General features: G+C 43.5%; 1 protein-coding gene across 5 annotated transcripts in view; it reads right to left on the minus strand.

Moving 5' to 3' along the window:
* Window positions 1-15,366, minus strand: part of syk (spleen tyrosine kinase) — a 79,817-nt gene that overhangs the window by 40,662 nt on the left and 23,789 nt on the right. For 4 of the 5 annotated variants that reach the window (XM_033646896.2, XM_033646898.2, XM_033646895.2 and 1 more), the window contains 3 exons: window positions 14,528-15,000; window positions 12,488-12,648; window positions 4,245-4,383 (listed from right to left, as the gene is read on the minus strand). In XM_033646896.2, the coding sequence (XP_033502787.2) occupies window positions 4,245-4,383; window positions 12,488-12,648; window positions 14,528-14,929 (702 nt within the window). In that variant the 5' untranslated portion in view covers window positions 14,930-15,000. Of the gene's footprint in view, window positions 1-4,244; window positions 4,391-12,487; window positions 12,649-14,527; window positions 15,001-15,366 lie in introns of all 5 variants that reach the window. The other variant, XM_033646899.2, reaches the window with a different exon arrangement.

Consider the following 15,366-nt stretch of genomic DNA (forward strand, 5'->3'; position numbering starts at 1 on the left):
TTGAGGCAAAATCTTACTTTGAAAGGGCAAATAGCTCACTTCCTGTTGGATTTAGGTCATGGGTGTCAGCGCGTGATTTGTATGTCGAACACGCCAGTTTTGGTTTGATATTTCTACAACATTCCTACGGGCCACAGTGGCCATTTTAGTGCGCCTAGGTGGCGCTAGAGAGCCCATTTTGGCACTGTAGGGGTTAATAATGTGTATTTGCTGTTTCAAATGAAGTTTCTGCTGCTGTAATCTGTCCTTTAAAGATTGTGAGACACACAGACCAGAGAACCCTGTGGCTGTGTCTGTGTGTGCAGCCGTTGTCATGGCGATTAATGACTTGCCCACACCTGAGGTGCACACACAGAGCTCATGAGAGCAGATCAGCAAAGGCTGTTTAATATGGGTTTGAACTCCTCAAACAAATTGTTGCCTTACCCAAACCGTTGGTCCAATCAAGAAAATAAAGTGATTGTGAGAGACAGCCACGTCTCGTGAACGCACGTGTCGTGTTTTATATTTCTCGAGTCAAAAATGTGGTCAGAGGAGCGAGTTTAAAATGTGTTGCACCCCAGCTGTTTCCAGAAATTTCTCCTCTGAGTTTACATGGGAGTGAATGAGAAAAAAATCAGCGCTCCCTTCACTTTGGTGCCACTCAGCAAAAATGTGTACGTGTGAGAGATTCCATGTCAACATATCTGTGAGCAGGACAAATTTTCCTACGTTTTGTGGTATAAATTGTGTGTGTACAGTGAAAATTGTGGCCATGGCAGCGAGTTAAAGACAAAAGTTTTAGACGATTTTTAGAGCCCTCTCCACTCTAGCTCACAGCATTCCGTGCAATACACACCCATTATAAACTGAGAATTTCTCCACTTTTGCTCATGGTACTTTGAGAGGCACAGATGAAAAACGGTAAAAGATATTAAAAAATATGAAAACAGGTCTGAATAGATGAGACCTGTGGCAACATTTGAGAGTTGGAATGGAGTCTGTAGCTGAAAGTATGGAGACGCTGTAAAGGCTAGAAAAAGCCCAAAGATTGGTCTCTTTCTCCCCCCTGCTGCCATTCATTTCCTATGGGACAGCTTTCAAAGATCGTCAGGACGTTTTTCTGACATCTCACCTTTAGGAGGCCATAAAATCCAAACTAATCGAGTAATGAAAAAGTTATGAATAAGATCTGATTAGAAGGAGTTGATCTGTCATCTGTGCAAGTTTGAAGCCGATAGGATAAACGGTGTATGACAAGAAGATTTTTTAGGAAAGGCAGTTTTAAGGCAAAATCTTACTTTGAAAGGGCAAATATCTCACTTCCTGTTGGATTTAGGTCAGGGGTGTCAGCGCGTGATTTTTAGGTCTTCATGAGACGAACACGCCACTTTTGGTTTCATGTTTCTACAACATTCCTACAGGCCGTGGCGGCCATTTTTGTGTGCCTAGGTGGCGCTAGAGAGCCCATTTTGGCACTTTAGGGGTTAATTTCATGATTTTCTAAAATTTTTCACCGGTTCTGATGTGCGTGCCAATTTTGGTGAGTTTTTGAGCATGTTTAGGGGGTCAAATTCCAGTTCAAAGAGGCGGCGGGAGAAAGAATAATAAACGCAGCAAAAACAATAGGGTCCTCGCCTTTGGCGAGGACTGCTCTGTGAGCAGTCCTCTGCCTGTAGGCTCGGTCCCTAATAATAAACGGAGCAAAAACAATAGGGTCCTCGCCTTTGTCGAGGACTGCTCTGTGAGCAGTCCTCTGCCTTAGGGCTCGGTCCCTAATAATAATAATAAATGGCGAGGACTGGTCTGTGAGTAGTCCACTACTGTTGGAGTCGGTCCAATAAACGCACACAGCAAAATCAAGAGGGTCCTCGCCTTTGGCGAGGACTGCTCCTTGAGCAGTTCTCTGCCTCTAGGCTTGGTCCCTAATAATAAACGCAGCAAAAACAATAGGGTCCTCGCCTTTGGCGAGGACTGCTCTGTGAGCAGTCCTCTGCCTTAGGGCTCGGTCCCTAATAATAATAATAAACGGCGAGGATTGGTCTGTGAGTAGTCCACTACTGTTGGAGTCGGTCCAATAAACGCACACAGCAAAATCAAGAGGGTCCTCGCCTTTGGCGAGGACTGCTCCTTGAGCAGTTCTCTGCCTTCGGCCTCGGTCCCTAATTAACAAACAGTAGATTGATTACACGGGGAGGTTCACCTGGCAACATTAAAAAGGCACAGCAAGCATTTTTTTTACTAGTGGCACTGAATTTAAAAAATAACAACAACAACAAAAATGCAGTGCGGTGCACCTTGCATTTTGCATCCTGCAAAACACTCTCCAGAAAGAGAGGTAAATCAAACTCTGAATCAATCACCATGGCAACTGAGTCTGTGAACCTAACCTGCTTGCTGGCAGGTTTTCTTCAATAAACCCTGAGAATTTCTCTGTCTCCTACCTCTTAAACGCTGTTTCATTTCCTCATTCATTCAGTCCGTGTCAAAGCTTGTATCAAAGCGCATTATTTAGCGGAGATTTACCATCTGTCACAGTCTAAATCCTGCTGGATATTGTTACTCAGGACTGTCTTAAAGGTATAATATGTAGTTTTTCCACATAAAAATGTCTAAAAACGACTAAACTAATATTATATATTTTGTATATACTTTGATTATCAGAAATGTTTCCAACAATTTTTCAAACCCAGAAAAATATGAAATATTAATAAAAGTTACGGACCATGTCATTATGTCGCATGTCAATGGTGACATAATTCCAGTTACCATAGCCATTAAATGAAGGAGAAGAAGAAGAAGCAGACCGGATGAGACGTCAGAGAATGAACGTTACTGTTGCTAGGCTAAGCTAACTCGTCATGGATCATGATTATACATTGACGGTTGCTGCACCTTCTGACATCGAAGCTGTCCCGGTAAACAAGCCAGTAAAACGGAAACGTACGGGTCAACCAAGAGATCCCAGAAGAATTTAGGATAAGAAGAGAGCTAAATCAAGGATAAATATTGATGTGGCCTTTCCGAGATGGAGAGAGCTTTGTGAAAATCTAGGACTACAATTCGACGCCAACCTCGCGTGTGTTCTACTAGACAGGTAAGCAAACATCTGGCTGATGTTATCGAAATATTAATCATTTCCACCAGTGTATTGCAAGCACTGCTGCCCGCCGGGGCACCAGCGCTGTGGAGCGGAGGCTGGCTAACCACAACATCTAACGATAGGTTTCTATAATGCTGAGCTGATGCCAGTAAATGAACTGCATTTATAAAAGAGGCAGAGGAATAGCTAAACATAAGACGCACTGAGCAAGAAAGAGCAGCAGAGAGGGAGAATCCATCGCTAACTGTAAAGCTAAGTAACTAGCAGTTTGCTCAAATAACTAGCAGATTGCTAACCCCTCAGCTAAAGTAAGTAGCATTTCTGAATAGAGTGTAAGTAACTGAGGTTAGCGAGACAGTCGCTAAAAAAGAGAGCTATGACTTTTTTTTCTCTGCTGCTGAAGCTCACTCTGCCAAAAAAACTGCCATGGTCAGTTTCGGTTTCACGGAGTGAGGAACGTCAGATCTGTATCTGTTATATGACTACAACTCCCATGATCCCACGCTACTTTGTGACGTCATCCAACTCTGTCTTCTGTTATTGTTTTGGTTTGAGACCCTAGCGGCAGAAAATTACATATTGTACGTTTAAGTTACTGAATTTATGAATTTATCAATAATTTCTTTGGACATCAGTTTTTGTCTTTACATTCAAATATTTCACAACGAGAATTCATCCTCAGCTCAGAATCAAACCTCTGTCCTTTTTATATTTATTATTTTTTATAACACTGTGCACAAGGATCAGACTGTCACTGTGCCAAATTTGAAGAAATTCCCTCAAGGTGTTCTTGAGATACTGCTTTTATAAAAAATGTGATGGTCGAGGTCATGGTGACCTTTGACCTTTGACCCTTGACCACCAAAAACACATCAGTTTATTTTTCAGCCTAAGTGAGCATTTGTGCCAAATTTGAAGAAACTCCCTCAAAGCGTTCTTGAGGTGTTGTTTTCATAAGAATGGGATGGACAGACGTACAAATGGACAACCTGAAAACAAAATGCCTCCGGCCACAGCTATTGCTGGCATGAGGGCATAATAAAATGGGTGGCAGTCACTGAGCAACACTTGAGACAGCTGCTGGGAAAGCTTAAAACTGACTCTGAGAGTCAAAGATAAAGATCAACATGAAAAAAGCAGAAATATGAAAATCAATGTTAACCTGCCACAGGGTGTCAAACTTCTTGCCATCTGGGATGGAGAGCTTGCCGGTCCTGTCCTTGTCGATGCGATAATGCATGACTTGCCCTTCGTGGAGTAAACACAGAGCGTAGGATCCATTCACATCTCTCTGTCGGATCCTGCACTCTCAGAGAGAAGAAACAGAATTAAAGTAGGAGTTAATGTAACATAAGTACCATTAATACTCCGCCTTCATAGATGTGAATGGTGTTTTGTGAGGAGCCAAACATACATTTGTGAAATGAAAGCAGCTCACATGACTGTATTCAGAAAAGCAAACTATGAATCAGAGATCTGTTTTTCTTCTCATTCCATATGCCTGAGCTTACTTGGGTGCTGGACCCATATTTATTACTCATTTATGGACATTTTTCAGCATTTTTAAGGTGAACATCTACTATTTTAAGCTGCACTCTGCACTGTTTGTTGTCAAATTTGAAGAACTTTCCTCAAGGTATTTTTAAGATATTGGCCTCTAGTTTCCCGGCGCAGCGCAGGGTGGCGAACCCCACACAGTTTGATAGTTTGGCAGACCGAGGTGCGCTGAGATGGGTGTTTCGTGTCAAAAGGCTTCACTGAAGGTGCCCTAAAAGCTCGCCAGCTGAAACCAGGTCTACTGTCAGCGCAGGCGGAGCGCAGCCGGTGTAGCGGACAGATGATGTCACAGTCCCTTTTGGAGTCCCTGGGACGGGTGCTGGACAGTGCCCCGACCGGGGACTCCATTGTTCTGCTGGGGGACTTCAACGCTCACGTGGGCAATGACAGCAGGACCTGGAGGGGCGTGAATGGGAGGAACGGCCTGCCTGATCTGAGTCCAAGTGGTGTTCAGTTATTGGACTTCTGTGCGGGTCGCAATTTGGCCATAACTAACACCATGTTCAAGCATAAGGATGTCCATCGGTACATGTGGCACCAGGACAGCCTAGGTCGCAGGTCAATGATTGACTTTGTAGTCGTATCATTTGACCTGCGACCATATGTTCTGGAGACTCAGGTGAAGAGAGGAGCAGAGCTGTCAACTTATCACCACCTGGTGGTGAGTTGAATCAGGTGGCAGGGGAGGACGCCACGCAGACCTGGCAGGCCCAAACGAGCAGTGAGGGTCTGCTGGGAATGCCTGGCAGAAGAACCTGTCAAGATGATCTTCAACTCCCACCTCCGGGAGAGCTTCGACCGCGTCCCGAGGGCAGAGGGGGACATTGAGTCCGAATGGGCCTTGTTCCGCTCTGCCATTGTCGAGGCGGCTGTTGCGAGCTGTGGCTGCAAGGCCGCTGGGGCCAGTCGCGGCGGTAACCCCCGAACCCGCTGGTGGACACCAGAGGTGAGGGGAGCCATCAGGCTGAAGAAGGAGGCCTACAGGGCATGGTTGGTCTGTGGGTCTCCAGAAGCAGCTGACGGGTACCGGCGGGCCAAGCGGAGCGCAGCACCGGCAGTCGCAGAGGCAGAAACTCGGGCGTGGGAGGAGTTTGGTGAGGCCATGGAGAAAGACTATCGATCAGCTCCAAAGAGGTTCTGGCAAACCATCCAGCGCCTCAGGGGGGGAAGGCGGCAACTTGCTCACATTGTTTACGGTGCGGGCGGGGAGCTGCTGACGTCAAGTGGGGACATTGTCGGGCGGTGGAAGGAATACTTTGAGGAGCTCCTCAATCCCACCAACATGTATTCCAGTGAGGAAACAGAGCCGGGGTTCTCGGGGGCGGGTCGTCCAATTTCTGGGGCAGAAGTCGCCGAGGTAGTGAAGGAACTGCGTGGCGGCGGAGCCCCGGGGGCGGACGAGATTCGCCCTGGATACCTCAAGGCTCTGGATGTTGTAGGGCTGTCCTGGCTGACACGCCTCTGCAACATTGCGTGGACATCGGGGGCAGTGCCTCTGGAGTGGCAGACCGGGGTGGTGGTCCCCATCTTCAAGAAAGGGGACCAGAGGGTGTGTTCCAACTACAGGGGGATCACACTCCTCAGCCTACCCGGTAAAGTCTACGCCAGGGGGCTGGAGAAGAGGGTCCGGTTGATAGTTGAACCTCGGATTGAGGAGGAGCAATGTGGTTTTCGTCCCGGACGCGGAACCGTGGACCAGCTCTTTACCCTCGCCAGGGTGCTGGAGGGGGCATGGGAGTTCGCCCAACCAGTCCACATGTGTTTTGTGGATTTGGAGAAGGCTTACGACCGTGTCCCCAGGGGCATCCTGTGGGGGGTGCTCCGGGAGTATGGGGTTGGTGGCCCTCTGCTAAGGGCCATCCAGTCCCTGTACCGAAGGAGCATGAGCCTGGTTTGCGTGGCCGGCAGTAAGTTGGACCTGTTCCCGGTGAGGGCTGGACTCCGCCAGGGCTGCCCTTTGTCACCGGTTCTGTTCATAACTTTTATGGACAGAATTTCTAGGCACAGCCGAGTGGTGGAGGGTGTCAGGTTCGGTGACAGGAGGATCTCGTCCCTGCTCTTTGCGGATGACGTGGTTCACCTAGCTCCATCAAACAGTGACCTCCAGCTCTTGCTGGGACGGTTCGCAGCCAAGTGTGAAACGGCTAGGATGAGAATCAGCACCTCCAAGTCTGAGGCCATGGTCCTCAGCCGGAAAAGAGTGGATTGCCCACTCCAGGTCAGGGGGGAGGTCCTGCTTCAGGTGGAAGAGTTTAAGTATCTCGGGATCTTGTTCACGAGTGAGGGTAGGATGGAGCAGGAGATTGACAGGCGGATTGGGGCGGCGTCAGCAGTGATGCTGGCGCTTAACCGGTCTGTTGTGGTGAAAAGGGAGCTCAGCCAGAAAGCGAAGCTCTCAATTTACTGGTCGATCTACGTTCCAACCCTCACCTATGGTCACGAGCTCTGGGTAGTGACCGAAAGAACGAGATTGCGAGTATAAGCGGCCGAAATGAGTTTCCTCCGCAGGGTGGCTGGGCTCAGCCTTAGGGATAGGGTGAGGAGCTCGGACATCCGGGAGGGACTCGGAGTAGAGTAGCTGCTCCTCCACATCGAGAGGAGCCAGTTGAGGTGGTTCAGGCATCTGGTAAGGATGCCTCCCGGACGCCTCCCTTGGGAGGTGTTTCGGGCATGTCCAACCGGGAGGAGACCTCGGGGCCGCCCCAGGAAACGCTGGAGGGATTACATCGCCCGGCTGGCCTGGGAACGCCTCGGGGTTCCCTCGGAAGAGCTGACGGAGGTGGCTGGGGAGAGGACTGTCTGGGCTTCTTTGCTGAGGCTGCTGCCCCCGCGACCCGGACCCGGATAAGCGGACGAAGACGAAGACGAGCTTATCTTGTTAGCAGTTTGCAGGGGGGGCTGGAGCCTATCCCAGATGACATTGGGCGGGAGGTGGGGTACAGCCAGGACAGGTTACCAGACTATCACAGGGCTGAGACATAGAGACAGACAACCATGCTCACATTCACACCTATGGACAATCTAGAGTCACCAATTAACCTGCATGCCTTAGGACTGTGGGAGAAAGGTGAGGTACCCAGGGAAATCCCATGCTGACAAGAGGAGAATATGCAAACTCCACACAGAAGGGCTCCCCAACCCAGGGTTTGAACCAGGAACCCTCTTGCTGTGAGGTGACGATATTAACTAGTGCACCACCATGTCACCCAGAATGTCATCCTTTGACATTAATCATTTCTGCAGCACTGAGCAAACATGAATTTCTTTTTTTAAAGATTATTTTTATGACCTTTGCTCTCATTAGACAGGACAGTATTAAGCATGAAAGGGGAAGGGAGAGAGGGGATGACATGCAGCAGAGGTGTCACAGGCTAGAATTGAACCCATGGCAGCTGCAGCAAAGACATTGCCTTTGTACATGGGACACCCGCTCTAATCACTGAGCTACTGGGCACCCTTACACATAAATTAATTTACAGAAAGATATGATTCAATAAATATTTATAAATGCTTAGTTGATGCATTCACATTCTAAAAACACATGACTTTAAAAATATTTCACATTTGAAATGTAAGATATAACATAAAATACATATTACATAGAATGAATTCCTATAGACACAATAACAAATCATGCAGCGTTACATGTGATGAACCACACATGCAGATGTCACACACTGTGAAGGCTTATGTGGATACCAGACACTTCATAAAATATCCTATTTAATTATATTTAAAATGTAAAAATAATAAATGCACGTGTTATTTTTAGCATGGAGACTTTAGGTGGCAAACACGTGCCAAACAAAATGTGAAGCTAGACTAAGTGTGCATGCATATATTTCTGATGTAACATTTATCCAGTGCAGCATGATGATTCAAAGCCTATTTCTTTGGTCCTCTGCAGTCCGTCTCTACTCTGACAACAGACTGTCACTTTGATGCTATTTTTGACTGAAAGCTCTCATTCGGCTGAGGGGTATTTCCACAGCGCTACTCTGTCTTGTGTCCGTCTTCATAATGTCGTACATGCATCACAGATAATAAAAATCCCTGAAGACAGGCTCAAGCCATAAAATAACCTCGCTTCTCCAGCTTGTAGAAATGCTGTAGCCAGGCTAAGAGACAGAGATAATATCACTCCTGTTCAGAGCTTGCAGTCATGTTTGTAGCTGTAAACACTGATAATCTTGTCCTCAGTATTATTTATGAAACTTGAGAGTTTAAAAAACTTTAAAAAACAGTGACACAGCTTTTGATATTTTTGCACTGAATATGTGAAACCATCTCCAGACAACAACTATTATTTGAGTTACAATTTTAAAAAGTCGAGTTCAGTATTTCCACCTGCAGTGAAGAGAATTTGAAACACTAATTTAGGCTTTCAAAAATATGTTTGAAGGGTTACATATACATACATACATTTTTATTATTTTATATTTACATATTTCTATGTCATACTGTTGTCCTTATTCTTATAATTATAATTCTCTATTTTCTAAATATTTCTGATCTTGATTTAAAGCCTGCATTTTTGTATCTTATTTATTTTATTCTACTGCACTTTTTAATTATGCGATATTATTTTTGTCTTATTTGTTTTACTCATGCCTACTCCTATTTGTTACTATAAATATATATATCTATATATAGTACTGTTCTGTTGGTGTTATTGTTTCATTACTATACAGTGACCTTGGGTTTCTTGAATGGCGCTATATAAATTAATTATAAATTATTATTATAATATATATATATATATATATGTGTGTGTGTGTGTGTGTGTGTGTGTATTTCAATCTTCTTTTTGAAAAAAATATATTAGTAACCACTAACCACCACATTACCACACAAAAATAATACTACTAAATTGGAAAAGTAGGGGGAAAAAATCAACACCTCACAATGGGTCGACTTACTCACACAGCAGATACCAAATTAACAAAATCATCTCTGCAAAAAAACAACTTAAACATTTCATTGAAATATATTCACCAGTTCAAATCTATCCTGCTGCCGATGAGCTAATGCCACAACCCAAGTATGAACACAGATGCAAGCATGTAACTGGGTAAACATATGTATATGTGGGCATGTGTATATATGAATAGCAATAATTCATAACAATAAACCAAACCCATGTTGCAAAATACACCTGAAATGCATTCAAACCCAAACAGACCACCTATATATATATATATATATATATATATATATATATATATATATATATATAAAGATGAGCTAGCACTGACATTACAGTGAGAAAGAGAAGCCCAGTTGCAAAAACTAACAGGAACTTGAATAGATGTCCTGTATATCTTCAACTGTAACTACACTAGTCCTTTTTGTGATCTAAATTATATTCCAAAAACATCTAAAATGCAACAATATTATAGAAATTTAAATATCTTGAAATATAGCCTTACTTATAATTACAGTATTTGTGTTAGCTGTTGTTGGCAACCTTTGTAAGCTAGAGCCACACCTTACAAGTAACTTCAGAATCTTCTAGCCATGAGTACCATGTCTGGAGCGCACTTCAAAGAAAAATTTAAGCTATAATTATAACCTGAGGCTATGTTTCAGCAGAAACAAAAGGTGCTTCATGAGAAAAAGGGACAGAACTGTCACATCTCGCCCTGCTGTCTTTCTTCCTCTTGTCTGGCTACTTCAGGAAGTCCTTTGCAAACTGCCAGAACGGAAACCACAGTGTGTGTGTGTGTGTGTGTGTGTGTGTGTGTGTTCTTCTGTGTTTCTTCAGCCGAGACCACTGCCTCTCAACTGAAGCTTCTACACTCGCTTTATTCAAATAGCAAAGCAAAAGGTACACTGTGAACATTTATTGAACTCAATATGATGTAAAATATAGATATTGTACTGTTGTAGTTGTTAGTTTAGGTGCTTTTGTAGCATTTCCATTCATTTGTCATCTCACACTGACAGCACTGAGAAAACACTGTACTGAGTTTTATTTCCACTGCCTCCATTGGGCTTCAATGAGTAACTACTGAAAATCAATAGCAGTAATGGTATTAGCTCTTGTGGCCCCAGACAGGATATTAGGATATCACTACCCTCAACAAAAACACAACAGTATGGAATTACTTTTACTTAATGCTTCAGTAAGATATTTCTTATGACACACAGAACTTTTGTCATATTTCTCTGATGCTGTTGTGAAAAATGGAAGAACTAAAGCCGAAATAGTAAAGACAAACAATAAAGTATGTCAGTAAGAATTAGCTCACAAAAAGCTAAATACTGACTCAAAGCTGCTGCTTGGCTCTGGCTGTACTGTGTTAATTTGACCAATTGTATTACAATTTAAAAGAATAAAACAACGTAATAATTAGAGCTAGGCTGATAAAGTGACTGAGCCAAAACTGACAAAACATAACATAAAGTATTGTCGTGGGTTCAGCCTTTGTTTCCACTATTCTCTGCCTGCTTTGCTTTTGTATGCATGACCTTAAACTTGACAGAAATTCAGTAACAATAAAGTCTGTGCTACGTCTTCCATTGCGGTGTGTCTACCAACCACTGATTAAATCCTTGCATCGAAGCCTCAGGTTTTTAAAAGTTTACGTTGGGAGAAGCTTCAGATTACAGGTTGTTCCTGAAGCAGAAAACGCCTCTGTGATATCACACGGGGCTCGGCCATTAAACAAATGTATTCCTAATCATGGGCAAAATTCAGCAGATAGGCTGTTGTTGATGTTACAGTGACAGTAAATGAATACTTCAACCACAAAATGATCATTTGCATATTAGTTAAGCACCCTTTGTTGGATTGAATTCGCTAAGAAAACTTTGTGTTTCTTGATGCCTCCACACAGACCAAAGAAATCAATAATGGAGAAAATTCTTGATGAATTGAAGTCATAAGGGTCCATGTTTAACAACAGCTAAACTATATCAAAACATCTGTTTACAAACTCTCACACAACTCGTGCAGTATAATCCAAGTCTCATTATCCAGTTGTATGCTCAGTACTTCCCAAACAAGTTATTTACTATTATTATACCATTGTTACTATTATTATTATCATACTATTTTAAACACTTCCACATAAAGGTAGCGCACATGTGTTTCATTCCATGAGTTACTCAGTTGTGCTCTTCATCTGTGCACAAGACTGTTTAAGCTAAGTTCACACTGCAAGACTTCCATAATGGTCAGTAGGCTTGGGCAGTATGTCATTTTCAAATACCTTCATACCTTCCTGATATGAGGAAAAAAAATAAAAAATTCACAATGGCGATGGTGGCAATGATGATGGCAGCGCACACAGACGCAGCGGCTCAAGGCTCCCTGAAACTTTGTGTGTGGTCACTCTTTGTATGGATATATGAGTGGATATGTTAGGGGTTGAGTGAGTCAATGCTCTCGTACAGTTGAGATGAACTCTTAAACATTGGAATAAGGCACCAAATGCCCATTACGAGTACCTTTTACCACTCGCATTGGATCCCAGAGGGTATAGCGCGAGCATTGGCATGTCCGTGGATCACCCTGCCAAGCATGAGACATCGAAGGCGGCAGAGAGAACGCAAACAGAGGAGGGGATTTATCATCCCGTACAGCCATCCAGGACGCCTGTGTGATGATTATTACAGAAACCCGGCTTCACCCGGGGGGGTCCCAAACAATGCTAATAGCTCAATGAAGTTTTGCAATGAAGTAGGGTTTTTTTAAGGCAGAGATTTGATTTTGTGTGACCTGGGTCATAACTGGGTCAGTGTAGGTGGATATTGTGAGCTCTAAAGAAATATGCAAGAAAATAGTGAAATAATTGGTTGAATTTAGATGGATTTGTTATACAGAGACACTTGTCAGGTACTTACAGGAATTTTCCATTTGTGCGGGAGCCATTCTGAAGCCTGGGCTCAGAGTCCTCTCGCGTTATTGATCCATGGAACCAGGGCATTTTTTCATGTGCGGTGGTAGAAATGAGCTTCTCCAGCTGAGGCCTCTGGCTGATGATGGCCTGCTCCAGAGCTGCTCCCTGCACACACACACACACACACACACACAGGCGCTGTGAGCAAACACTTTCTCTGACGTGTTCTCAACAATATTATTAAAGTATCCTCCTCAACTGTTGCCATGTTTACTTCCAAGGAGGTTATGTTCTCTGTTTTGTTTACATAACTAATTGCAGAAACACAATGACTCTTTGTCACAATCTACAGTCTTTGGTAACAGAAATCTACCAGGGTAGCCTGCACATGGAGCTGCTCAAACTTCATACAAAAAGCAGTAGTTATGGAGCCTTCAGGTACAGTGGTTTCATAGGAGAACCTGTGTAATTGTAACAATGCCACAGATGTTACAACCCTTTTTTCTCAAACAAAGGTTTGGCTATGGAAAGGTCATGGAATTAATTACAACTGTACTCACATCCAAATGTAAAATGGTTTCAATAAACTCCACCAGGGATATAGCCTGCGATTTTGGGCTGTTCCACATGAAAGATGATCAACATGAAAGAAATGTGGCGATATCTTTGGTCATGGCTCTAAAACGATGGTCCTACGTTGTACAGTGAGAGAGGTTCAAGGATGGCCTTTGTTACAGTCTTGCAATCAAAAACAGCCTGGGATAAAATTCTGAGTATCAGAAATTTGGGATGACCATCTCACTGTGTGACTGCTGGTACAACCTGTCTACTAAGCAACAGAAATGCAGCATGAAATGACGCATGAAATGACGCACAGGCACTAAACCCAAACAAACAGACAGATTGCAGCTCACCATGGAGAAGGATGAAAGATGTAGGGAAATAGCGTCAGAGTTGCAGCAGCCAGGTGAGCAACCTAGCAGCTAGCAAACATATACACAGACACGCCGCAGTAGCTATATAGTGTCCACAAACCTTTAGGTTATTTAATAATATGACCCACTATGTTGTGCTTCACAGCTGGAGAAGTAATAACCCTGCAGCACATTCACTATGGGAAGCTACAGGATCGTACGTCGTAGCCTGGGATTCAGTAGGAGCTGTCATCGTATAGTCTGCATACATCAAACTCTAAAATTTCAAATCTCACAATCTGACATTATGCTTCACGAGAACAAGCAATAATATTGACCACAATTTAGACATATATAACAAATGCACAGCTAAGATAATGAGACTTCAGTTTGGCACAGCCATAATTTGACTTCACTCTTACAGTTTCAGAAATAAAACCAGACATACATGGTGGTTATGCTTGCAGATTTGCATATCATAAAAGACCTCTCTGAGTGACCTTCTAGTAACTTATGTTTACTTGCTCAAATTTGGAAGTATTCAGTGAACATATCGTGGCATCAACTGGGGACAATTTGGCCCTAATCTGCCCCCTCTGGGACACACTTCTGAATCCTCCAGGTTCACACAAGCAGGCAGGTATGTTACACTGTATTGTAGCTGCTCGTCTTTGTGTATGTGTTGGTAAAACCCAAATATATCACAAGCGTTAGAGGTGATAACACATCTAGTAAATCTTGAGCTAGACAATTCATTGTTAACCTCAGAAATAGCTAATTATCCAAGATAAACAGAACTTTAAGCTTTCAAACCAAGTCAAACAACACAGTAAATTGTGTCCATCACCAGCTATTACATAATTTTGTAAAATATTGTTAGGAAAATTACAGTTCGTTACAGCTTCAGTTTTATTTTTTTTGTTGTCCTAGCCATCTATCTATCGTAATGATAATAGTGTATTTGCCAAAGTAATTACTGAAATCTGGGAAAACAGTGGCTTCACTAAAAGAAATCAGAGGAGTCAAGAAATTATACTATTACCCAAACTTTTTGTTGTAAACATACATCTTCATCTTCTAAATATTCTAAATGACCTGTCTTCTACTCACAGGATAGAGTTGAAACTAACCTGCAGATTCCAAGTCTGCTTCACATACTCCCGGATCAGTTTTTCCTTCAGGTCCTCGAACGGCCCCACCTTTGGCTGCATGTTCTTGGGCCTGTTGCAGGGTTTCTTTAGCAGACACACAAGGCCATCCATCTCCTGGGAGTGGTAGTCAATCACATCCACAGGGCTCCTGTGGCTCTTACCACCAGCAATAGCATATGTGTCATTGGGTTCTCTTTCAATGGTGTAGTGGTAACAGCGGCCTGAATGCAACACAGACAGTGCAAAGCCTCCAAGATAGTTTCGGCTCTGCCGTAGCAGGTATGAGCCACTGCTCATGCCTGCCTGCTGCAGGTAGTCCTCTGCTTCCTCCCTGGTGATGTTGCCATAGAAGAACGGCAATGCATTCACTGCGTCAGCCATGTTGGCTTCTGGATGGTGAATCCCTTAAGGAAGTCCCTCAACAAAGTTCAGCCACCAGGATGAAATTAACCCTGAGAAACAAAAGTAATTTAGGTTAATTTACTCTGATTTTTTTTTTTAAAGAAATCAGTAATATGTGGCCTACAGAATTAAAAATGGAGTCAAAAAGTATTAAATTCTAACAGGATGAACCTTTGATCAACAGTGGCAGGAAATGCATCACAGTGTTCAATACATTTACAGAATGAGCAGAGTACAGTACTTCTGTATCAGTGATATTTAACTTGCATGCTCCCCAGTGCACCACCCAGACCAACTGATCACCCTGAAAGGAACCATACACACAAAGCATAATGGGAAAGTCTAACACCATAAAACAGTTTGTTTGCTGCTGCTCTTAGTTTTGATTTATGCTGCTAATGGCTGTTCAGTTTTCA

The sequence above is a fragment of the Epinephelus lanceolatus genome, chromosome 19, assembly GCF_041903045.1.
Source record: "Epinephelus lanceolatus isolate andai-2023 chromosome 19, ASM4190304v1, whole genome shotgun sequence".
Classification (NCBI taxonomy): Eukaryota; Metazoa; Chordata; class Actinopteri; order Perciformes; family Serranidae; genus Epinephelus; species Epinephelus lanceolatus.